Source organism: Pyrgilauda ruficollis, unplaced genomic scaffold, assembly GCF_017590135.1.
Source record: "Pyrgilauda ruficollis isolate IOZ18807 unplaced genomic scaffold, ASM1759013v1 scaffold10, whole genome shotgun sequence".
Taxonomy (NCBI): domain Eukaryota; kingdom Metazoa; phylum Chordata; class Aves; order Passeriformes; family Passeridae; genus Pyrgilauda; species Pyrgilauda ruficollis.
This window is the reverse complement of record NW_024508101.1, coordinates 15,067,041-15,092,201: the sequence shown is the minus strand read 5'-3', so window position 1 is coordinate 15,092,201 and position 25,161 is coordinate 15,067,041. Positions and strand designations below refer to the sequence as shown.

Here is a 25,161-nt window from a genome sequence, read left to right as displayed (position 1 = left end):
ATCTGATTGCTGCTTGTTTCAGCTCAGTCTGCATCAGTCTTTAGTTCATCTGTGGTACATGGCTGCTGTTGGGTTTATTTTTCATTGAATTTCATTTGTAATGTGCCTGAAAATTGCCATATGAATAATTCTGAAGGCTAGGTGTGCAGCAGAGATGAAAGCTTTTGCAGAACTCCATTTTTCTTTTTCCCCGACCTGATGGCTTGATTACCTCTTACTGCCACGTTTTTAAAGTTAAAAGTCTTCAGTGTGAATTGTAGGAAGATGGTTGCAATTACAATCCTCCTGTCTAGGTCACTGTGTAACTGTGGAGAATAATTATTTTCATGGTGATGTCCTGGTCTGGACTGAAGCTAGCATTTACAAATCTGTGAGCCATGAAAGGTTTGTGAGCTGCCAGAGTGCAGTTGTCAGATTACAGAGCTGAGTGAAGTGAGCAGTGTCTTTCTTTAGTGGCTCAAGACAAGGCAGTGTGATGGGTGTGAGCAGGGTCCTGGGAGCATTAATAGGCTTTAATGGTGCTGCCCAGCCTCCTGCCCAGTGGCCACTGGGACTCCAGGCCCTGCCCAAGTGCCAGTCCTTTAGCTCCAGTGAGGGAGCACTGCACCCTGCCCTGCTCATCCCTTTGTAATCCACTCTGATGCACAGGTCTGTACATTTTAGTTATACCATAATACAATCTGTCAGACTTGATGTAATAGTTGAATGAGCAGGGTCTTTGTTAAATCAGAAGCTAACAAAGCTGCTTTTTGGTTTTTTATATTGTCAGAGGGTGTTTTGCACGTGCTGGGGAATAAAAGCTGCCACACTGGTTATCTCTCCATCACTGGCTTTAAAGCATTTTTTCTTATGTCTTAGTACAGCTGTAATAGTGGCAAAGAAAGTGTCTTGCCTTGAACAAAGTACAAAATGTACTTGATGAAAAAAAACAATGAAATTAAAAGAATCATTGACAGTTTGTGCCTGAATGTACCTAAAAGTACTGGCTCAAATTATATATAAACAGATTTGTTTGGGAGAGATTTTCCATTACAAATACCCTTGATATCAGTTATAGAACAAATAACTTGCCTTAGAGAGGCAGCTGCATTTCTGCTTTCCTTACAGTGTAGGCAGGTTGCATCTGGCTCTGTGAGCAGCACAGAAATTCCATACCAGTGTATGAAGAACTGTAGAAAAAAGTAACTTGACTTACTGTCTGGGGGCTTAGAAAATAAAAAAAAAGGAACAGCCAGGCTTTTTAGAAATGGTGTGTGAAGCTCACAAATTAAAGTACAATATTTGTAGAATCTAATTTCCTGCAAATTCTGAAATTCAGCTGTCTTAAATTACCTTGTCATCTTCACTTCTTACTATACCTCAAAGGCCTTTAAGTCATGCATATGTACTCTTAATTGATGGGCTTTAGGGAAAACTGAAGCATTTATGGCTTTGCTGATACTGCTAATATGTTCTTGGTATTCAGAACTGCTACTCATTAGGGGTAGAGATTGTTTATGGGGTTTTGGGTGTTTGGTTTTCTGTGGGGTTTTCTCCCTTCTTTTCTTGTGGTGGTGGTTTGGGGATTTTTTTTGAGATGTACATAAATAGAGCATATCTTCTGTTCCCAGATGGGGACAGAAAAGTTCAGTGTCCCAGTGGAAAGCTGAAGGAGGTGGAGTGAAGCCTGCCTTTCCTGTTTCATGTCTCTTGGGCTCGGGCATCTGGCTGCCTCAGCTGTCCTGACAGAGTGAGCTGTGAAATGTGTGGCTGTTGCAAATTTTACAGCTAGTCATGTATTCCAGGGGGGTTTGTGTGTACTAAAAGCAGGAAAAGTCTTTAAAATAATTTGTGATTTCCAGAGGGAGTGTGTGAGTGTGTTTTGGTTTAATGAGCTTTTGCCTATCCCAGCCTCTCAGTCACTTTGAGTGTTATGAACCTCAGTTGTTTGACCTGAGTGCTGATCCTGAGCTGTTCCTGGGTGTGGGAGGTAATCATGCTGATGGCTTTTAGATGTCTCCTGATTTCCTCCTGGCTTTCTGCTCACAGAATCACAGAACAGCTGAGGCTGGGAGAGAAACCATCCTGCCCAAGCCCTATGGCAGGGCCACCCAGAGCCTGGTGTCCAGACTGTGTCCAGTCAGGTTGTGATGGTCTCCACATCCTCCCAGGACAGCCAGTGCTAGTGTTTGACCACCCTCACAGTAAAAACCATTTGTGTTCAGCTGGAATTTCATGTGTTCCCCTTTGTCCCACTCACCTCTTGCCCAGTCAGTGGACACAGCTGAGGTAACCTTGGCTGTCCCTTCATTCCCTCCCACCAGATGTTGAGCACGTTGAGGAGAATTCCCTGCCTCAAAGCGGGCAAAGCTCATAGCTGGAGAACAAGAAAACCCTTTTTAAAAAGAAAGGCATGATGCTGGCAAGGCTATGGCTTTGACATGTTGTGAAAGTGCCTAATGCAGAGTTGACATTGCTGGGGAAGAGTAATTCTGTTAATTACAAATAACCACAGGAGCAGTCAGGAGAAGGTGCAGGAGAATGAGTTCAGTTACCAAGTGCACAAGTGCTAGATCCTGGCAGGCTTACAAGAACACTGTTCCTTATTAAATTTTACAGTGTTGGGAAGTATGATTCCCTAGGCAAGTGGGTCAGGCTTTTTTATCCCAGAGGAGGAAGGTGTGCCAGGGAATTCCCTGGCAGCAGCTCTCTGAAACACATGTGGGAGTACAGGCACTGAAATTGGTACCTTCATGACACACCCTGGTGTCTTGTGCTCCTGGGGCTGCAGCTGATGTTTAAAAATGTGCATGGATCTGGTGTCAAACACACTTGGGTTTGTGTGATAGCTACTTTTTGGGGAATTCAAATAAATTTTTCTTAATGAGTGTGATCCTTTTTGGACAGTGCTCTGTGACACAAGAATTTAAATGTTGCGTTTTTGTGATGTGTTGGGGTTCTCTTGAATTTTATGGTGGCTCTTGGTGGTTTTGGATTAGTTATAAATAATTTGAGTGGAGCTTGTAGTAAATGTCATCACCTGGTCAAGCACATTTTGCCATATAACTTGATCAGTTTTAGCAATATGGCAAATCAAAAAGTGGAACTAATTTTGGAGTATAAGAGACTGGTGCCTGGGCTAAAGTTTGAAGGATTTATGGAGAACTTCTGTATTTTTGTTTGCTTGATTCATGAATGAATCAATTGGGAAGAAAAAATGATGTCTCTAATATTTTGAATACACTGTAAATTTTCACTTTATCTGAGATTTAGGGGTTCTTTCATTCCTTTTGTCACTTAATATAACTTATTATTTTGTGAATATTGTATATTTTTGAAATCTTCTGTTTGTGTAACCAGTTTTCCTACCTTAGGAAGTACTTTCAGTGCATGTTTTAGGTTTATAAAATCACAGGTTGAAGTAAAGAAGATTCCCAATGTATTTTAGAAGAAGACTGTCATCTTCAATAGGACATTTGTCAAATGCATTTCTTGATCCCACTCATTCTTTGTTAGTGGGTTGTTTTTCCCTGGAGAGGCAGGACTAGCACTTCACAATTTCTGAATAAAAGAAAATAAGTTGCATAACTGATCTTATCCTGGTGTTTGAATGTTTTTCAATAAGAAATTTTTAGGCTGTTTGTCTCATAAATGGATCTTTTGGTTATATGGAAAGAGTATGTCTCACCTTCAGTCCTTGCAGATATTCCCCTTGGAAGGACTGATGAGTTTGCAGTAGACATTTTAGGGAGCTGAGTGCCAACTTACAGTGTTCTTTTAATTAATATTCTGATTTCAACCAAATTAAATGTCATATCAATGTTGTTTTGGGCTTAGTGGCCTTATGAAACTGTACCCTTACTTTTAAACTTTTTTTCTTCATTTTGCAAAGGTAATTTTGTTTAAAAGGAAATTCTTTCTAGTTTTACTCATGCTTTCAGGTACCTGTCAATAATTTTCACAGAAATTTGTCTTAGTTTCTAGTATATGATTTGTGTTATGTTGGCAGTGGCTTTCTGTAGAGCCGTGAGTTCAGTTAGTTTCATCCTCACTTTGTGAAATAAACTGATGTTTATAAAATCCTTTGTTCCCGAGATTGGTGAGATGGCTTGTTAAAAATTTATTGTGGAGCTGTTCCTCATCCTCTAAATCCAGAGAAGTCATGATGCTTGAGTTCTGCTGAGTTTGAGTGTAATTAAATCTGTTCAAAGTACTTATGTAAATAACCTACCTAATTAATCATCCTATTGTTTGCTGACAGCAGTACAGAGAATGGTAGGAGAGGAGGTTCTTTGCAGGCTAGAACAGGGTCACTTCTGTGCCTGTTCATTTTTCATTCCTCACATCCCTGGTTTGGAGTTGCCACTTTCCAAACCATTCCAGACCTAAGTCTGGGTTTCTACTTTTGCTTCAGGCTTTGATGAGCACAGCTGTGAATGTAAATGGTTTGCTTAAAATCAGATGGCCTGCACCTTGGTTGTTGGCTAGTGGATAAGCACATGGTGGTAGGAGCAAGCTAGGGAGTGAAAGGTTTTCTATTAAATTTATTTCGTGGTAGTGATGGTGCTCCATCGAGCAGGGACACATTCAGCCAGGTGCTGCAGAAACAGGCTGGGTTTAAAGGTGGTGTGTGACTGGTGAATGTGCAGGCAGGAGGGGGAGGAAGCTGTGTTGCAGCTGTGACAGGCTTTGGGGCGCTGCAGATTAGTATTTTCTGCTGTGTGTAATGAAGTATTGGAAGGTTTAAAAAGGGTGTCTAGAGCTTCCAGCATTGTTCAAGAAAACTCATTAAGTTAAGCATTAACTCATGTTGATTCATGTGTTTAGCATATGAAAATGACTTTGTTGTTGTTACTCCTCTTCTAAGTGTTTTCAGGTGAAGTGCACTTTGCAGGTATCACCAATCAACAGCCACAGATTGGAGGGTTTACCAGAAGAGGTGCTGGGTGCTTTTGGCTCTCACTGAAGATGAGTGGAATTGATGGAGGGAAGGCAGCGTTTGGGGCTGTGCAGAGCTGGCCTGGCCTGAGGTCAGGGCTCAGGGGCACTGCAGCAGTGTCAGCAGCCTGTGCTGCTGCCTCACCTGTAACATCTCACCCAAGAATGAAAACAGGACTTCGGTCTCCACAACTTCCAAAATTACTGAAACCATTCTTTGAGGAGATATGTTTCCCTAATATGGTTACAAGTGGAAGATATTACTAGAGTATCAAAAAGTAAATCCCATTTCTGTACTTAGAGCTCATGGCCTATTGCTTTATCATGAAAATGAAGATATTAAAGAACTGTGTTGCACTGTGTAACTAGTGAAATAGCTGACTAGTATTTCTCTTTTGCAGAACCAAGCTGAAGAACCATGAGTATGAAACTTTAGATCAATTGGAGGCTGATCTGAATTTGATGTTTGAAAATGCCAAGCGCTACAATGTCCCCAATTCTGCCATCTATAAAAGGGTGCTGAAAATGCAGCAGGTTATGCAGGTAAGTGGAGGAGAACAAGCAGAAGGATATAACTTCACATGTAAATTCATTTCTCTAATGGGTATTTTTCCAAAATAATTTTTAATTAGAATTGTATTTGCAGAAGTATTTTCTTGTTTAGGGGGAAGTATGGGAATGGAGAGCATCATGAAGTGATTTTTTCCTCAGCACACCTGCTGCCTTCTGTGATTTTTTTCAGTCACTTTATTCCTTGCTGTGACTCCTAACCTAGTTAAATTGAGAGAAAATTGATGATGTAGGGTTTTTTTGGAGTTTGCCTTTAATTGACTTTCAGATTTCATTAAGTGTTCCAGCTAAGTGCTCCAGCTAAGTCTGAAATGGCATTGTTTTCAAGTTGGTTCCTCAGAAGTTGTTCTGTCAGTTAGAAAGAACTATACTGCTCTTTAATTCTGTTCTGTAAGTGTCCAGCAATGAGTTTGGCTTCAGGCATTTGTTCTTTTTTCAGGCAAAGAAGAAGGAGCTTGCTAGGAGAGATGACATTGAGGATGGGGACAGCATGATTTCTTCTGCCACTTCTGATACTGGAAGCTCAAAAAGGAAAAGGTACCTGCTTCTGTAGTTCCTGCAGGCCATAACATTGCTGCGTCTCTTTTTGTTACAGAGAGTATTAAACCATGGTTTTTAGCATTTGTGTAAGGATTTGTAATTCTGAAACATCATTAAGTGTTGAGTCTAGTTAATTCAAAACTATTTGCTGACTATTAATTCCCTGTTTTGGTCTATTAGTTGGCCGTTGTCAACATCAGTTCAATAAGTAAAATGGGCACTGTAATTGCACTGAACTAGGTGATTTTGCCAGTGAATTTCAGGATTTTTTTGGGAGAGTTGTTTTATTTCAGCCTGACAAATAGATAAACTGATTACAAGAGGTTGATTACTGAGGGTCCTGTAACATAAACCAAGTTCCCAGTGATTTGCAGTAGACTCTTCTATTGGGCATAATAATGCCTTGTGGAAGGTGTTCTTTGTGGTGATGGCTGTTTTGTAATTGATACTAGTGATGCATTTCACTCCAGCAAAAGGTAGTTTCTCTAGTCTGCCTTATGGTGTCATTTAAAGTAAAGTTCAGCTCAGATAATATTGCAGTGGTAGCAACAGCCAGTGTAAAATTGTAATTCCGCATCTTTTTTGATGTTGCTTATGAACATTGGCTTCCTGGATATTTATTTCTTGTTTTGTCAAAGGAAGAACGGTTGTGGAGGGAAGGAGGGAGTGGAGTAGAGCATCAGCAAAGAGTCACTGAAGAACAATCAAATAAGTGCAGAAATGTGCACTCATTAAAAAGCTTCAGAGAGAAAATATGAACATGGATTTAGGAGGTGATGCAGTCTAGGGATGCTGGGAAGAAGAAATGGAAAGGAAAGGCAGATCACAGAACCAAGTAATCAAGAAGGAACAAATTACAAAAATCATTAGCTTTGTGATCTTCAGATTCAAAAAGAAGTACTAACCTAATCAAGCAAGTCAAATTGTCATCAGAGTCCTTTTAACCCCATGTTGCTTTTGATCACCTTGTGCCAGACACTACTGAAATGCTTAAAAGGAAAAAAATCTGTCAGGCCCTGTCATCTAAGAACAATAAAAGAGGAAAGGGAACAAGGGATTTCCCATGTTGGTAGGCAAGGGAGATCAAAATGATGCCTGAAGAGCACCTGGAAATGCTTTTGATGTTGTCAGTTCAATGCTTGTTATCCATTCATTTGCTGAATGATAGCAAGGAAAAGATCATAAATGCTCCTGATTACAGAAGTGAAGCAGTAAGAGGAATTCCAAAATGTTTCTGGAAAAGGAAACCAATAACCCATACAAAATTCATCCTATTGGGAAAATAAGTTACCCAGAAGAAAGTTGTTTGAATGTCCCCTTTTATGTATCAGATACATGACACGAATCTTGAGTATTGGCAGGCCTTTTGCTGTTTCTGCTTTGGTTTTGCTTTTCCTATATCTGTTGAAATGAGTGAGAAAAACCTGGAAACACATTAAAATGGGGGATTTGGCAGCATGTCTGTGTTCTGGCATTGCTCACCTGCTAGTGGGAACAACTAACCAACATTTGCCAGCAGTGGTAATGCTTAGCCTATAGAACATATATTTTGAGTTTTCTTTGTTGTTAGTTTTGTTTCATTATTTTCCTGATCTCACCAAGGAGTAAGAGATATCTGAGCATGAGACTGCTGAATTAGGTATATTTTAAATGTGTAATGAAAAGATGCACATCATGGGAAATCTGTGCTGCAGTTTGGTTTCTCATAAGTTGTACTGGGATATTTAGCACATTCTGCAATTGAAGTTAATTTTTTGTGGTGGTTGTTGTCTTTGCAGAAAATGTAATAGTCAAAGTTATAACTACCTGAATAAGTCTTAAGGAGGTTGCAGATCTGTATCTGAGCTGAGACTACACATTATTGACATAAATTTTCTTCTCCCTCATTTGATTTACTTATAGGCCATGTACTATGTGTGCAGGGAGCCATGTACTTTTCTGTGATAAGCTGTGTCTTGGTTGTGCTGTCAGATTTCTTGAGACAACCATAACAGCTACACACAGGGTGACTGTAACATTTACACTTGGGGGATAGCATGTACCATTTTCTACCTGGGTTTGCAGTCTTGGTGAGCTTTATTGACTTCAGACTTCATTTGGATTGACAGATATTTAAGCACTGCTTTCTACTATATCCTTGATGTCCTTACTTGGTACTGAAGAATGTACAAAATTTCTCTGAGATAAATATCTCATGTGTTTGATATTCTGTGTTCACTAGAAGTAATTGTTAAGGTCCTGACTGGTGGTTTTTACCCTGTTCACTCTGGATCTTGAGCTCTTGGATTCAGATGCCTGATCCTGACTGGTTTGTTTTCTCTGCATCTGCAAAGTGTTTAGAGTTCCTTTTGGCCTTTGCACTTTGAAAAATGAGTTAGTTGGTTTATTTTATAGAACACTTGAACTCAGGGTCAATGAGAGAACAATAATCTCAAAGAGTCATTTCCTGTTTCTGTGTCAGGCTCCTGATTGTGATGCTGTTGTCATTTGCAAATTCTCGTCTTAATGTTGAACTTCTTGTGTGTGTTGAGGTGGTTCTGGTTGTCTCTTCATGGTGGAGGGTAACACCATTTTGATAATGGTGTTGGAACTGGGGCTAAGAACCCCTGACGTATTCTTTTCCTTTGTGTTCTTAACCCCACAGTAAAAAGAACATCCGGAAGCAGCGGATGAAGATCTTGTACAACGCGGTTCTGGAAGCTCGAGAGCCAGGCACAGGCAGGAGGCTCTGTGATCTGTTCATGGTTAAGCCATCCAAAAAGGACTATCCTGACTACTACAAAATTATCCTGGAGCCAATGGACCTGAAGATGATAGAGCACAACATCCGCAATGACAAGTACGCGGCGGAGGAGGCCATGATCGAGGACATGAAGCTCATGTTCCGCAACGCCAGGCACTACAACGAGGAGGGCTCCCAGGTACTCCCTGGGGCCAGCAGCTTCTCTCTGCTGCTTTGCACACATAAACTGCTCTTAGGATGCTTTCACTTTGACTATGACACGTAGTAATTATTGTAATTATTTATTGAATTAAAGTAGAAAGAACTTCTGAGGAAGGCTGTCTTAGAAGGAAAACAGCTTTGTTTTCATGGAAGTGGAGAGTGTAGGAGATCAGACTAGAAGACATGACTTGTTTAGTTTAGCAAAATGAGTCTGAAAGCGATATGGTTTTCATTTACAGGCATATTGTTGGGTGTGTCTATATTGTGATGTTTCTCAGGCAGTAGGAATAATGTGAAACAGGGTGGCAGTGGTTAGAAACCTCCAGCTGTTTCTAATAAGAACCTTGGTCAGCAGCTGCACTTCATCACCAGGACTGGGTTTGAAGACCCAGGACTGTTCTAGTCCTTTGTACCTTGGTGGAATCTCAGTGGTTCATGGGATCTTTCATTGCTCAGCAGAAGGGTTTGGTGAGCAAGTTGATAACACAGCTACCCCTTGCCATTTTGTAGTCTTTGGAAGAGAGAAGTATCTTCACTGAATAATTTTTTCAACAATTGTAGCTCCCTGATTCAGAGGGTGTCATCAGCTCTGCTTACCTATGTCAGTTAAAAAGAAAGGCTTATTTATGAAAGGTACACTTTAAAGAAAATACTCCATTTTGCTTTCAGCTTTTCCAAACTAACATTGAAGTGTTTCTTAGGAGCTAGTTCTTAACTAGTAAACACAGTAAACCTTGTTTCGGTTGGATTTTGATTACTTTACTGATTAATAGGTGTACAATGATGCCCATATGCTGGAAAAGATCCTTAAAGAAAAAAGAAAAGAGCTGGGACCCTTGGCTGAAGATGATGATGTTGCATCCCCTAAACTAAAGCTAAGTAAGACAACCTTGTGCATTGCCTTGTCTCATTTCAATACTTACAATACAATAGAGGTGAGCAGATCTTCCTTTTAGAATAGACATGTTCTGCACAGTGTTAACAGTTGTCAACACTGACAAGGAAAGTAGAATTATGTTTTCAAAATCTTGATAGCAATGGCATGTCTGTAGTGTACAATAGAATTAAGTTGTTGCATGTAGTGTTTTCTAAGAAAGTAACTTAGAGTGAAGAAAAAACTTGGGAATGAGTGGAAGGATTAAGTCATACAGTGTTATCCAAATGTTAGGTGATGCATTGTGTGCTCAGTTAAGTAAGGGCTTCTCAAATTGAGCCAATCTCTTAATTTCACTGGTTAAATGTCTGGGATTTCCACAGAATGATTAAAAAAAAGTGAACTCTGTTTGGCAGATTATTGAAGGCCATGAAGAACATGGAAGTGAAGTTCCTCGAGCTGTTGCCCTTACAGCCTTGCTACTGCTCAAATCTTACGTTGTCTTAATAGGTCTTCAGAACTGAGCAAACTGAGATGGTTAAAATTGCACAAAAACCTTAAAGAAAATAACTGCACACAGTCCTCTTGCAAATTAAATGTACAGCTCCTAGGTAAAGTACAGGTGTAGACTTAGAGTCTGCAGTGCAGTAACAGAGATCCTGAATTAGTCAAAAAGCCAACCTGATAATCCCATGAGAGGCCTTAATTTACATTTTACTTATAATAATCCTTTCTAATTTGGTATAGACATGTTATAAAGGAGTCTGATAATATTTTGAATACTTAATTTTAGTGATAGCAAAACCCTGTGATGACAGGATTTTTATCAGCTGCAGAGACAAATTCATGGAGAGCTGTAAAACCAAAATGAGTTTAGAGGAGTTTGTTAATGCTGTTAGGTAGGAAAAGATGTTTTCCATGTTGAAGCCTGAGGAGGCCTTTGCCAGGTGGAGCATGGAGCAACATATTCTGTATTTGCCAAAAAGAACATTAAAAAAAAATTCATAGAGCTATGAAAAATAAAGGAAGCTGCAGCCTGGAACGGGCTCTGTGTTGTGAGGCTTCTGCTCACGCCATGAAGTGGTTCTCCCATGAACAATTCTCTGGTGGAAACTAGAGATGGACAAAGAAACATGCAAGCTCTCAGCTTTGTCATTTTAACTCCTTTTTTGCTTTTGTCATGCTAGGTAGGAAAAGTGGTATTTCTCCCAAAAAGTCCAAGTACATGACTCCAATGCAGCAGAAGCTGAACGAGGTGTACGAGGCCGTGAAGAACTACACGGACAAGCGCGGGCGGCGGCTGAGCGCCATCTTCCTGCGGCTGCCCTCCCGCTCCGAGCTGCCCGACTACTACGTCACCATCAAAAAGCCCGTGGACATGGAGAAGATCAGGAGCCACATGATGGCCAACAAATACCAGGACATCGACTCCATGGTGGAGGACTTTGTCATGATGTTCAATAACGCCTGCACGTACAATGAGCCGGAGTCTTTGATTTATAAAGATGCCCTGGTACTCCACAAGGTTTTGCTTGAAACTCGGAGAGAAATAGAAGGAGATGAGGATTCTCATGTGCCCAATGTCACTTTGCTGATTCAGGAACTTATCCATAACCTCTTTGTATCTGTTATGAGCCACCAGGATGATGAGGGCAGGTGCTACAGTGACTCCTTAGCTGAGATTCCTGCTGTTGATCCCAACTTCCCAAATAAACCTCCTCTGACTTTTGATATTATCCGAAAAAATGTTGAAAATAATCGCTATAGAAGATTGGACTTGTTCCAGGAGAACATGTTTGAGGTGCTGGAGAGGGCACGGAGAATGAACAGGTGAGGAAACCCTTATTTTTCAGGTATCACCTGAAGGTGATAGGTATCAGCCTTTATCACAGGCTTGCATTTAATGTTAGACAAATGCTGAAGTTTTTTGAGGTGTTTGCTTTACTTGTTATGGGTGTTTGGAAAACTAAATCTCAAAAGCTCTATCAGGTCTTCAGTGGAACATTTGCTTTGATTTGAAACCAAGGAAGGAAATAGTTTTCTAGTAAGAGATCATTTTGACAATCTTCCAAAGGAGCACCTTATGACAAAAATGTTCCTGCTAACTTTGAAATTGAAGAAGTGAAGAGAGCTGTTCTCTAACTGTTCAAATACTGAATTACTCTTTTGGAGCAGTCACACTTGGTTGAGTTATGGTGCAAAAACTATGAACACTTGCAACTTCTTTTAGTGTTTTGCTTGAATTCGGTAGCCTTTTTGGGAATGTGCAAGTGAGAGCTTGACTGTGGAGAGAGGAGGTAAAAAATGGTCTTAAAACATTTACTAAGAGGAGTATGGATAGTTAAAATAAGTCACTTTTGTTAATAGTACTGTTATTACTCAAGTTTTCAGAAGTTAACAGATTGTAGAGGTCTAGTGACAAGTAGCCTTGGTCACAACTAGTTACCTTTGATTTTCCTGGCATTTCAGGACTGGTGTATACCAAAATACTCTGGTGGGTAAACTATAATGCAGATTGACAGTGGACTAACAGGTGTAGCTTCACTTAATGCTTCATGGCTTCAAGCCAGTCTGCTGCTGCTTATGAGCAAACAGAGAAATCCATTGTCAGAGTGAAACTTTCAATTGATCACAGAGTGGTGATCAATTGAGTGGTGATCAGAGTGGGTGTGTTTAGGCTCCTGTTTTACCCTGTACAGAGAAATCCATTGTCAGAGTGAAACTTTCAATTGATCACAGAGTGGTGATTGATGGGTGTGTTTAGGCTCCTGTTTGACCCTGCACAAACTGTGTTTTTACCCTGGTGCTCATGTTTTTGGACAGGACTGATTCAGAGATCTATGAGGATGCAGTGGAACTTCAGCAGTTTTTCATTAAAATTCGAGATGAATTGTGTAAAAATGGAGAGATTCTGCTGTCACCTGCTCTCAGCTACACTACCAAGCATCTTCACAACGATGTAGAAAAGGAGAAGAAGGAAAAGCTGCCCAAAGAAATAGAGGAGGATAAGCTCAAAAGGGAGGAGGAGAAGAGAGGTACCTACTCTTGTTTCATTAATTTTGAATGTACCAGATGAAAAATGTACCCACACATATAATGTGTTGGTGCAGCTTTGCCTGCTGAAAGGACCTCAGTAGTTTGGTTGTCCCCCAGTCTTTTATTTTCAAGTTATGAGAGATTTATTTTGTTTTGATCTTTATCAGTTGGGACAGAGAGCTTTTAAGAAAGAGATGTAGGTAGATATTATTCCTATGTGAACTCTTTAATACATTGGGGTACCAGTATTATTTCAAGGATATTATAAAAGAAAGCAGTAGTTTTTTACTTTGGATTTCTGCTCATAATAAACTTAACAATGAATATTCCCATTGACCTTTTAGTAATTTTCTTTTTGACAAGTACTGATGGTATTGTTTATGATCATGCTTTTAACACTGCTGAAGAACTGAGGTTTGATAAGCCTTTTGTGTTTCGGCTACTGTGGATGTGCAGAGGAGTGGGCTTGCACTGTTTTGTAGGGCATGAAGCGTACCCTGCAGGTCCTTTATTTCACAGTTCCTGGTTGTTTGTCTGTGCTCCATTGTGCACCATGCTTAAAGGAATAAATAAGCTCTCCAGCTGCGCCTTTCCACAGACAGGAGCACAGCTGTTGGCAGTTTTGTCCACGTATCATCTTTCTAACATGGTTGATCTTCCCTCATAGATGTCAGCACAGTAAATAAAGCTCAAAGTGAGGCACTGACATCAAGAATCTTGTCTAACATAGAAATGTGACATTACTAACATCTGCTTTTCCCTTTTTGAAATAAGAAGCTGAAAAGAGTGAAGATTCCTCTGGATCAGCTGGGCTGTCGAATTTGCATCGGACCTACAGCCAGGACTGCAGCTTCAAGAACAGCATGTACCATGTGGGGGATTATGTGTATGTGGAGCCTGCAGAGGCCAGCCTGCAGCCTCACATCGTCTGCATCGAGAGGCTGTGGGAAGATTCAGCTGGTAAGGATTCCTTACTGCAGGAAAACACTGGGGTGAAACTTACTATTATTATTTTAAGCTTCCAATTTGATTTTTTTCCCCTGTGTTACTTATTTTATTTGCGGAACTGTTTGAGCCAGTGAGTATTTTTTTGTTGTTGTTTGTGAGTTGCTTTTTTCTAAAGGATATCACAAATAGAAAATTCTTGGGACAGCGTGGACTTTTTTGGTGTTCATTTCTGCGTACCCTCAGTTGCTTTTTTCTAAAGGATATCACAAATAGAAAATTCTTGGGACAGTGTGGACTTTTTTTGATGTTCATTTCTGCCTACCCTGAAATTGTAAGCCTTGCAGGGATGGGATTGAGTGGGATGGACTCCTTGTAATTTAGGTGCAGAAGAACACTGTTTTTCTGTGCTGAGAAATCTGAACCAAAGATGGGCACAGGTTTGCTTTGATTTAGAAAAATAGTACATATTTGTAACTTCTTTATAAATTGTTGCTATCAATTTGAGTAGTTTGTCACAGCATAAAATCAAAGAAATTGTTTTTTAAAAATTTAATAACAGTTACCTGAGATTCTTTAAATAATCAGGTGATTGTTGTGTGGACTTCAAAGCCATTTCAAACCCTGAAAGTTGAGATCTATAAATAAGAACAAATTTCTCCTTTATTTTGCTGAGTCAGGTTTTACAGGAGAAATAACAATTGGCAGGCTTTTTAAAAAAAACTTGTTTTCCTTTTCTGGAAAGTTGAATATTGCCCTGTTTAAAAGCAGATTGCTCCTAGTATAAATGACTACATAGCTATTTGATTAATCAGCTAATTGTTCTTACTTGGCTCATGCACTAGAGAATGTCATTTTACATTTTTTTCTTTCTATCTCCCTTCTTTTTTTGTTGTTTTCATTTTAAAGGAGAGAAATGGCTCTATGGCTGTGTAAGTAATATTATATTTTTTTCTTTCTATCTCCCTTCTTTTTTTGTTGTTTCCTATTTTAAAGGAGAGAAGTGGCTCTATGGCTGCTGGTTTTATCGACCAAATGAAACTTTCCATCTTGCAACAAGAAAATTCCTGGAGAAAGAAGTTTTTAAAAGTGATTATTACAGTAAAGTTCCTGTTAGCAAAATTTTAGGCAAATGTGTGGTCATGTTTGTCAAGGTGAGAGACTGTTCAGACTAATTTATAAAACAAGTAATGCTTTCTGCTATTTCCTGTAGAGCTGTAGGCACTCTAACAGAGAGACATTCCAGTAATACCTAAATAAAATAGGTGTTGCTTCTGTGGGCTGTTTGGGTCTTCCTTTGCTTCCTGAGATATGTGGTTCACCCGGGTGCTGGAGTTGCCCTGTGCTGGTTGGTTTGTGGTTATGGTCACCCCTGGCTTGGTGACCGTGTCCTTTTCACAAGTCAAAGCTCAGAAATCTTGTGAAAGTGATTTCAGGCTGCAGATCTTGTGTTGTTAGTGCACTGCATTGGGAAATGAATAAAACTTAACTTTTCTCACATGCCAACCTGTACTGAATTAGCTCCTTCTCCAAAGGTGGGATCTCTTGTGTGGTGTTATTCTTAGTAAAACTCGGACATCAAACTGGAAGAAGAGAACTCAGAAAAAAGGCTTCTGACAGAAGCAGAGAAAAAACTGAAGCCATGAGAGGGAGTTCAGTGTGTGTCTGTGGAGTGTAGGTGTTGCTGAAATACTTAATATTTTTCCTTCAATCTGCAGGAATATTTTAAATTGTGCCCTGAAAACTTCAGAGATGAGGATGTCTACGTGTGTGAGTCGCGTTATTCTGCGAAGACAAAGTCTTTTAAAAAGATTAAACTGTGGACTATGCCTGTGAGCTCTGTCAGATTTGTCCCACGAGATGTGCCCCTGCCTGTGGTCAGAGTTGCTTCTGTGTTTGCCAATACAGACAAAGTAGATGAGGAGAAACACAGTGAGACACTGGAGGACAGTAAGGTGGGAGAAAGTATCCTTCATCTTGAAAAGGTATGCAAGGGGAATGTGGATTGTATTTGACAGATAGAGAATGACAAAATATTAGCCCTCATGGCTTGGGTTTCACCACATCCAGACACAATAAAATATAAATGAATATAATACTTCTGTTATAAATTATATTACAGGCATTTGTAAATTAACATAATCAAAATATAAAAAGACATCACAGAAAATAATAAACGGTGTAAATATTTGTTACAAACCTCTTTCTTGTGATCATGTGATGGGATTGGTTTGGGTTTTTTACCACTTCAGAAAATCACACTTTTACTGTAAAGCCTGCTCTAAGCCTAAAAACCTGTAGAACTAAAAGTCTGATTTTAGTTCATGGCAGTGCTGAAATGCTTTATTGTGTAGCATTTCAGTAAAACAGTCAGTAGCTAGGCAGCAGTAAGTAACACATATATTCTATTGTTTGTGGCCTGTTTGTGGTTGATAAGTAAGTAGTTTGTTGTCAAAATGCTTAAGAATATTTCTGTCCAACACAGTAGATAAAATGGTTCATTTATTATACCTAGAGTAAGAAAACAAATAAATTTAGGTAAGTGTGTTAAAATCAGTTAAATTTAATACATTTTGTCTGAAATAAATTTAGAGCCATGAAAAAATAAGAGACTCCTAAAATATCATAAATCACTAAAAAAACCCCATGAAAAATCCACTTTGCATTTTCTAACCTGAGAACACAGTACCCAGCACAGCCATTGTCAACTTTTGTCTGACACCTAGTGTGTGTTAGTATATTTATTCACATCATGGCAAAAGATGGAATTAATTCTTCTGAGAGAATGAAAACTCATAGGATCTCCTTCCTTGCCTTGGTGAGACAGTCTGTGTTTCCTTGGCTTTCTGGAATCCCTAGCTGAAAGATGGACTGAGGCACAATTTGAGTTTTTACTAAAAAGTAAGAAATTAAATAGGGCAGATGGTATGAATTTGTAAGCAGTACATGGAGTGTTCACGTTATTGTATTTGAATCATTACATTTTTGTGTCTGTTAGCTTGGCCATATATTTAGTTCTTGCTTCCCAAGCACTTTATTGGGCTTTAAACCATCAAACTGACAAGGCTTGGTTTGTCCAGTTTACTTTGAAGCCCTAGAACAAAAGAAAAAGACCTGTAAATTACTATTCTGGCAAAATTAGAGCTTTGTGAAGTGGGAAAGCTTGTGACAGACATGGAGGTTAACTTTGGCTTTGCAGTTTTAATTCTGGAAACTTTTGCACACACATCTCTGCTTAGTGCTTACCTGTTATTGTTGACATAAAGATAGAGCAAAGCCTTTTGCTGGTACCTGACATCTCTTTATTTCTGTGCTTGGTTTTTCTCCTTCCTCAAGTTTCTAAATGCTTCTTCTCCTGCAGGACAAGGAAGATGTTCCAGTAGAAATGTCCAATGGGGAACCTGGTTGCCATTACTTTGAGCAGCTCTGCTACAATGACATGTGGCTGAAGGTTGGGGACTGTGTCTTCATCAAATCGCACGGGCTGGTGCGGCCTCGAGTAGGGAGGTAGGGGCAGCTTCTTTGTTTGCAGTTTACAGCTGGAAAAATAACTTGGATAAAAGAGGGGCTGGTTGCAAAAAAGAATAAAAGAAGGTGGGAAAAAAAGTGAGGGAAGTGTTACAAGATTTTGATAGATTGAGGTGGAATTTTAGCTGCCTAATAAAAACCTGGTCTGGCTGTATGGTTGGAATTGGCTGTTCTGTATTCATCTTCCACTGATGGTCTTCCATCAGTGAACATCCTGCTGCCTCATTTGGGAGAAATGGCCTTTCATTTATGTTGCTGGGTTGGTTTCTTTGCAGAATTGAGAAGATGTGGGTGCGAGATGGAGCTGCATATTTCTTTGGTCCAATCTTTATACATCCTGAAGAAACTGAGCATGAGCCAACTAAAATGTTCTACAAGAAGGAGGTGTTTTTGAGTAACTTGGAGGAGACCTGTCCCATGACTTGCATTTTGGGTAATTATTAACAGCTTTAATCTGATGGACATCTTCTTTTGCTACCCAGTCTGAAGTGATTGAAGGCTATGTGTAGGCTTGATTCCAAGTACATATTTTTCATTGAGAGAGGGAGGAGATACTATTCAGTGAGTTTCTAATATGCATTCCTGCTTGTGGGACATGTGATGAGAATTCACTATAAGGAAGCTTTTTTACAATAAGGGAATTACATGTATGATCTGAAAGTGAACGTTGCAGCCAGAGAACAGAAAATTCCATTATTCTTGCATATTAATGTAATTACTCCAGCACATATTACCTGCAAAGTTAAGGGAGGAGGAGGAGGTTGAAATTTGATTTGTGGCAGAAGATGATGGCTGTATACTTTGTTTTGGAGTTATAATGCTGTGATAAATATGATAACTGACAGTGATCATAGGAGCTTGTGATTTTGTGGGTTCTCTAGGTCTTAAAAGAAATCCAAAAGCTGCATTAAGTTGCTGTAGGTTTCTTGTGAGTGGCATTTGATTGGAATATCAATTGATGTATTTTCCGTAGTTGCGCCAAATGCCAGGAATCTTCCAGACTTACAAGACAGGCAAAAAAATGGACTTTCCACACTTCTAAAAGATAATCTGCAAATGTGGCTGCCTTCTTACCCAGCTCTTTCATTTCTGCAGGAAAGTGTGTCGTTCTGTCATTCAAAGACTTCCTCTCGTGCAGACCAACAGAAATCTCCGAAAACGACGTTTTTCTTTGCGAGAGCCGCTACAATGAAAGCGACAAACAAATGAAGAAATTCAAGGGGTTGAAGAGGTTTTCACTGTCTGCGAAAGTTGTAGATGATGAAATATACTATTTTAGGTAAAAATGTGAGGGGAATGAGGGGGTCACCTGTGCACTCTTCTGGATTGTAATGGACTGGCAGCTAAGCCCCCACCCAGCCTCTTGGTCACTGCCCCACAGTGGAATAGGGGAGAGAATCTGCAGGGCAGAAGGAAGAAAAACTCCTGGCTCAAGTTAAAAACAGTTGGAAAAGTGCAGCAAAGCTACATGCACAAACAGAGCAAGATAAGGAATGAATTCCCTACTTTTCATCAGCAGGCAGATGTTTAGCTGTTTCCTGAAAAGCAGGGCCTTGGCACATGTCATGGTTACTGGGAAAGACAAATGCCATAACCCTGAATATACCCTGTCCTCTCCTTCTCCTCGTATTTTATTGCTGAGCACAGTGTCAGAGTATGAAATATCCCCTTGGCTGGTTTGGTTTAGCTGTCCTGGTTGTCTCCTCTCCCTAATCACTGCCCAGCCCCAGCCTGCTGGGGCACAGATTGGGGAAAAGGAAAGGCCTTGAGGCTGATCTGTTCAGCACTAATTACAGCAGGCTAGCACCTCTCAGCTGCTGTGCAGGGAATTAACCCCATCCCAGCCTGACCCAGGACATCCACAGAAGTCAGAGGTGTTATTTTAGATAACCACACTCTTGGGAAGAAATCCAGATAGCATCAGTCTTTTTATGGTCTTAATACCAATGGATGTTTTCTTTTTCTTCCTCTGACTTCAAGAAAAGTCATTACTTTATCAGATTGGTGCATTCTCTTGGAGATTGTGAAAATACTTAAGTCCTCATTATAAGTAAGGAAAATCTTTTGGTGAACATTCATATTAATAAAATAAGAATATTAAGTTCTAACTTGAGTAAAATGTGAAATCTAAGGAAGCTGTGGTGTTAATTTCTACAATAGAAGGCTTGTACAATTAAGTGCTTGTATTGAAATCCCCTTCTAACTCATAAAAAATCTTTCTAACAAGTGACTGAAATGAAAACTGGCCATAGACACAAAATTAGTTCTGCTCAGGATTATGAAAGGAAGCATAGGCACATCTCAAGTCACCATTGTTTCTATACTCTTCAGTCAGAAATTAAGAAAAGTTTATTTTCTCTTCAAAAACAACTTCTTTCTCCTGTAAGGTATGAGTCTGTTCTCAGCTGCTTTTTGTCTTCCTCCTCCACCTTCCAGAAAACCCATAGTTCCTCAGAAAGAGCCATCTCCTCTCCTGGAAAAGAAGATTCAGCAGCTGGAAGCAAAGTTTGCTGAGTTGGAAGGAGGTGATGAGGACATGGAGGATATGGGAGAAGAGGAAGGTGATATGACTGAAACACCTTCTATGCCTCAGCTTCAGGCCCCCTTAGCCAGTGATTTGGATATAATGCCTTATACTCCACCTCAGGTAAGGACTTTCCTTCAGGAACTCTTAAACCTTGATATTCCACATTCTTTTCCCAGTCCAAATAAAGAAAGTAACATTTTATCATGTGCAAACAGAGGATTTATGCTGAAGTTTATAAGTGTATGGAGTAAGTGGCACAAGACAATGTTGGTATGTCCAATATTATATCCAGTGTTTCATTCCATTAAAATATTTTTAAAGGAAATCATTCAGCTGTGGAAAACCCGGTACATTTTTATGTGTTAGTGTTGTTTTTAATAATGAGATTTTCTGTGACACTTGTTCAGAAATATCAGATCTTTATATAAAATTCAAATACAAATTTTCTTACACAAGGCCTGGAATTTGTGTTACTGAGTGTGGAAGCAGAGTGAGGAACTGCTTTAGCTGGAAATTCAACTAACCAAAATAAGTTTCTTTGCCACTGGATTAAACTTTTTATCTGTGTCACCATACTCCCACATCCAAGCTAATGCCAGCCTTAAAGAGGCAATGGGAATGATCTGCTGGGAACAGGAGGGAGTTCCAGACTCTTTTGTGACCAGCAATGTGGATTTCTGCTGCATTACATTGAAAGGGTGTGACCCTGGGGTAGGAATGTATTTGGATGTTGTGAAAGAGTTGCTGCAGTTAAAAGCTTTTGCCTGGTTTGAGTGTGATGTTTTGCCATGTGGGCAACCACCAAATGCATTTTCCCTTGCAAGGTTGCTCACTGCTCTTGTTTAACATGGTGAATTTTATAAGCAGCTTGAAAATTCTTGAAGAGTATTCCAGTAGAAGTGGAATTTTATCTAACAGCTATTAAACCCCAGAACTTTTAAACTTGTTTTTTTCTTCTGCCAACAAAGAAGCTCTTATAACACCTAAGAGGAGACAAGTGACTGTGTGGTATTGTGGGGCTTGGCAGATAGGTTGGTGATGCTTTCCTGCTGCAGTTTGCTGTGAATCAAGTCAAAGTACTTAAAAAAAAGATGTGCAGCTTCATTGTTTGCTTCAGCAATGGCTGAAAAAAGGCATGAAAGGGGGTCCTGGCTGATTTCTTCTTTTAACAAGTCTGAAAGTAAATATGCAGTTATTTGGCTCCAGTGGAAAAGACTGTTCTTGTAAAAATGTGTGGATGGGAGATGGAAAAGAACAGAGAATGCAAGAACCAAATTTGGAATGCTTATGATTTCTCAAAGTCCTGTTTGTCCTTCCAGACTGATTGGAAGGCTTTTAGATTAGGTTACTGTTATCAAAACTGTTGCAAGAACTATATAGGCTACAACAGCTGGTAAACTTGTAGCTCTCTATTTGCAGATGTATCAGGAGCCAAAAGTATAATTAGAAGTCCCTCTTTTTGGTTTGAGAACTCTCCACCTGCCTGTGTGGGTTTGTCCAAGGAGCCAGGATTGAATTGTATCTGCCCTGTGTATCCTCCCAAACCCTATGTGGAGTTTCCTTCACTTCCTCCAGTCTTTATGTTCATAACGAAAACTTCAAGGGTGGATTGCAAGTTAGTACAGTGAAGTTTAGAATTACATTTAAATGGGCCTTAAAAAGCAAGACTTTTAAAGCATCTTGATATTACTAAAACTTTGTTTTTAGCTGAGAGGAGAGTGTTGAACTGTGGGTCAAAGCAGCAAGTAGGAGGAGTCAATAAAATGGTCAGAATTTCAGGTGACAAAGGAAACAGTTGAATGTATTTTTGTTTCCTCTTTTGCCTCCACCATGTACTTGGAAACAATGGCACTTTTCAAGATGTGACAGATTTGTAATGTTTGGGGTGTGAGAAAGGCCTTTGAGAGTTTTGATGTGATGTACATTTATGGGTCTTATTGGTCAGAGTATGGATGAATTAATGGTCTCCTGTGACAAATATAGGTGGAAGGGCCTTCAAAAAGGGGCTCCAGCTGTGGTATCTCAGTACAGAGATGTCAGAATAGGTTCATTTTTTGATGGCTGAAAACATCAAGGAGCTCTCACTATGGGGGGCATCCATAGTAGGAAAAGCAAAGGAGCAGAATTTTTGTTGCTCATCAACATAAGGACATGGTGTGAATCTGTGGTGCAGGTAAACAGCAAAACCGAGCTTTAGTTTTTCAGGGAGAAATGGCTACTTATGTAATGAGAGGTGAACACTGGAGAGAAAGGAAGGTCTGACAGGCAAAATAACATTTAGAAGGTGGAATGAGGGAGAGTAGGGATTGTAAAGGCAAAGGAGGAAGTGGAAAAGCATTTTCCTAAAATGTGCAATGGCAAATAAAATATTTTACTCAACTCACGTTGGCAACATCTCTGAACAGCTCAATGAACGAAATCTGTGATGTGACACAGTTCCTTTTGTTCTCTTCTGGCCTTCTCTTTTGTACACTTGTGGTCATAACTGCTTTTTCTCACAGTCCACTCCCAAGTCTGTTAAGGGCAGCACCAAGAAGGAGGGATCAAAAAGGAAGATCAACATGAGTGGGTACATCTTGTTTAGCAGCGAGATGAGAGCTGTGATTAAAGCTCAGCACCCAGACTACTCCTTTGGAGAGCTCAGCAGACTTGTAGGAACTGAGTGGAGAAACTTGGAAGCAACCAAGAAAGCAGAATATGAAGGTAAGTAAAAACTGAGATGCTGAACTCTTTTCTGCCTTTTTTCTTTCTCAGCACTTTCTGTTACTCAGATGACAGGTTTAATAAAAGAAAATATTTATGTTTGTGTTCTGAATGTACCTTAAAGAGAAGTTCATACTGAGAGATGACTGAAGAGGAGCAAAGAGCATGTTTCAGTTATGTAGAGCACAACTGATAATTTAAATGTCTTTGCCACAAATAACCAAATTAACAAAGTCCAAGAAAATGGGGACAAATAGAAGTAAAGGGGTATGGAGCTCCTGGGCTAGAAGTCAGTTGGAAAAATGTTTTGTCAATGTTTCCTTAAAGAAGGACTGAGGGGTATTTTGGACAAGAAGCTCTTGAGAGCTGTAGCAGCAGGTAAGAAAGGCTTACAGGGGAGTGGGGAAAAGTTTATTATTAACAGTACTGAGAGTCCTCAGAGGCTGTGTACTGTACTGTAAATATGACCTGTTGTCCAGTACAGTATTAATCAACTGTTGTACCTCATTTTGTCGAGAGATTTTGTATCCTGAAGTAAGCCTAGGAATATTTCATAATCTTGAGATACTTTAGACCTATCTTTCTCCCCTTTCCTCCCTTCTTTTCCTCAGTTCCTTCCCTCCTTTCCTTTCTTTGCCTTCCTCCTTTTCTTCCCTCCCTTCTTTCCTTCCATTCCTTCCCTCCCTTCTGATAAATAGTCACTGTGTTTTAACTTTTATTTGATTGAACTAAAATACAGCTGATCTTTAACAGCCAGCCCTTACCCAAGCCAAATACATGGCATAGTTACTTCTCTAGTTAATGGCATGTCAACACTATTAACTACTGTATTGATGCAACTTATTGACAGAAAAAATGCTCCTTTGGATAGGAACATTTCATCACCTGGGAAAGTTATGGCCCAATTCAGTTCTAACTTTGAAAATGAGATTTGATAGGTTTTCTGCACACTCATAACTTACAGGCAGCTTTGATCTTGAGGCTGGAAGCTTGCATGCTGTCACTGTCCACTCTCAGCCACCTCAGTCCTTTCTGAATTTTCAGTAGCACCTCTTTGCAGCTCTGGAGGGAAGCACAGCACCCTTTGCTCTGTGCAGGTTTGCTTTGCAGATGCTGGAAGGGAAACGGTAACGCTCTTTCTTTGTGAGACTGCTGGGGCCTTACTTTGTTCTGTAGTTGTTTCCTTTTACACCCTCCTAGGTGCATGTGTGATCTTTTTATTGGCAGATGCTTCCTTACAGCCTCATCCTTCAGCAGGAGGATGGCTGGCATGTCACTGCTTCCTTGCTTAGAGCAGCTTGAAGTCCTGCACTCCTGCGGGAAGGCTCTGTTTGTCCACCGTGTTAATGACTGTCTGTGTGCTTCCATTTTAATCTTCCTTCTCAATTCAAATTTTCCAAAGCTTTTGGGGTTTGAGCTGCAGTTTCTTTGGCTTGGTGTCTGCCCTGAACTAGACTTACTTTTACTTGATTTTGAGGGGTTGGGATGGGGTGACAAAGTGTCCAAACTGTGTTTGTTTACCATGTGTGAAAGGAGAGAAACTCCACTCCTTCCACTGTGGTGAGTCAGAATTCATGTGTTCCCTGGTGTGGATGTGAACCAGGGAGCAGGGAGTGGGCATGGTTTGACATCTCAGTGAAAAAAAGGGCACTGCCATTTTCTGGTGAGAAGTAGTTTACATTTTAGATCCATTTTCACCCACTGAAAATTTTGTTTGGTTTATGTTCAGGGTATTAGTTGGTTTTTTAGCAATAGTTGAGAGAAGAGGCTGTGTTGGAAGTACCTGCGTTGTTTGGTTTATGTTCAGGGTATTAGTTGGTTTTTTAGCAATAGTTGAGTAGAAAAGAGGCTGTGTTGGAAGTGCCTGCTTGGCTAAATAAAGTAAAATACAAGGGATTGAAGGAAAGGCCTGTTGTAAGGAAAAACTCTGTTCAAAGCAGAAGGTCTCTTCCCTGTCTCTTGAGATGTGTTGGAAATATTTGAATGATCTCAAGTCCTGGCTATGTGATTTGGGTTTATGATTGAGTATTAGTGTGAATGCTTTAGGCTGAACTTTCAGATCTCCTCCAGTTCCCTTTGGCAGTGTTATTCCATTTACTTCTGTGGCAGTCAGGACATGGAAAGGGGCTAGGTACAACTTGAGTAGTGTCCTGCGGCAGGTCCTTCTTCTAACCTCAGCACTCTGAAGTCTGATAAAGCTGAACACTTAGCAGTAATTTCTCATTCATCACAGTGTCTCTTTTGCTTTTGTCTGACCATTTTTTGTTTTTTAGCTGGCCAAAAGTAGGTGAGAGTCAGAACAACTGCTTCATCTTTCCCAAAGTGCTTGCTGTGCTCTGGAGAGGACTTTCTCATTTTTTTACTTCAGGATCTACCTTTAAATATCTTGTGTATTTTGTGCTTGGCTGCATCTGAGTTGCCTGTATAAATGTAGGAGTTTCTCTGCGTCGTCATCACTGCCTGAAATTGCAGAAGTGGGAAGAAGGAAGGAAATGCCTTTGGAAATGAAACTGGTCTTTGAGTGTATGGAAGTAGTGCTAGAAGCTGCACAAACAGGTTCTAGAGGAGTCAAAAGTG

The 25,161-nt window shown here is 40.0% G+C and overlaps 1 protein-coding gene across 12 annotated transcripts in view; it reads left to right on the top strand.

The window, feature by feature from the left end:
• The window catches only part of PBRM1 (polybromo 1), a 53,545-nt gene that overhangs the window by 15,674 nt on the left and 12,710 nt on the right, over window positions 1-25,161 (top strand). For all 12 annotated transcript variants that reach the window (XM_041460397.1, XM_041460359.1, XM_041460421.1 and 9 more), the window contains 14 exons: window positions 5,319-5,460; window positions 5,927-6,024; window positions 8,672-8,948; window positions 9,745-9,850; window positions 11,033-11,675; window positions 12,669-12,880; window positions 13,656-13,841; window positions 14,823-14,980; window positions 15,545-15,811; window positions 17,188-17,333; window positions 17,630-17,787; window positions 18,450-18,633; window positions 19,791-20,001; window positions 22,383-22,584. In XM_041460397.1, the coding sequence (XP_041316331.1) occupies window positions 5,319-5,460; window positions 5,927-6,024; window positions 8,672-8,948; window positions 9,745-9,850; window positions 11,033-11,675; window positions 12,669-12,880; window positions 13,656-13,841; window positions 14,823-14,980; window positions 15,545-15,811; window positions 17,188-17,333; window positions 17,630-17,787; window positions 18,450-18,633; window positions 19,791-20,001; window positions 22,383-22,584 (2,990 nt within the window). The remainder of the gene's footprint in view (window positions 1-5,318; window positions 5,461-5,926; window positions 6,025-8,671; window positions 8,949-9,744; window positions 9,851-11,032; window positions 11,676-12,668; window positions 12,881-13,655; window positions 13,842-14,822; window positions 14,981-15,544; window positions 15,812-17,187; window positions 17,334-17,629; window positions 17,788-18,449; window positions 18,634-19,790; window positions 20,002-22,382; window positions 22,585-25,161) is intronic.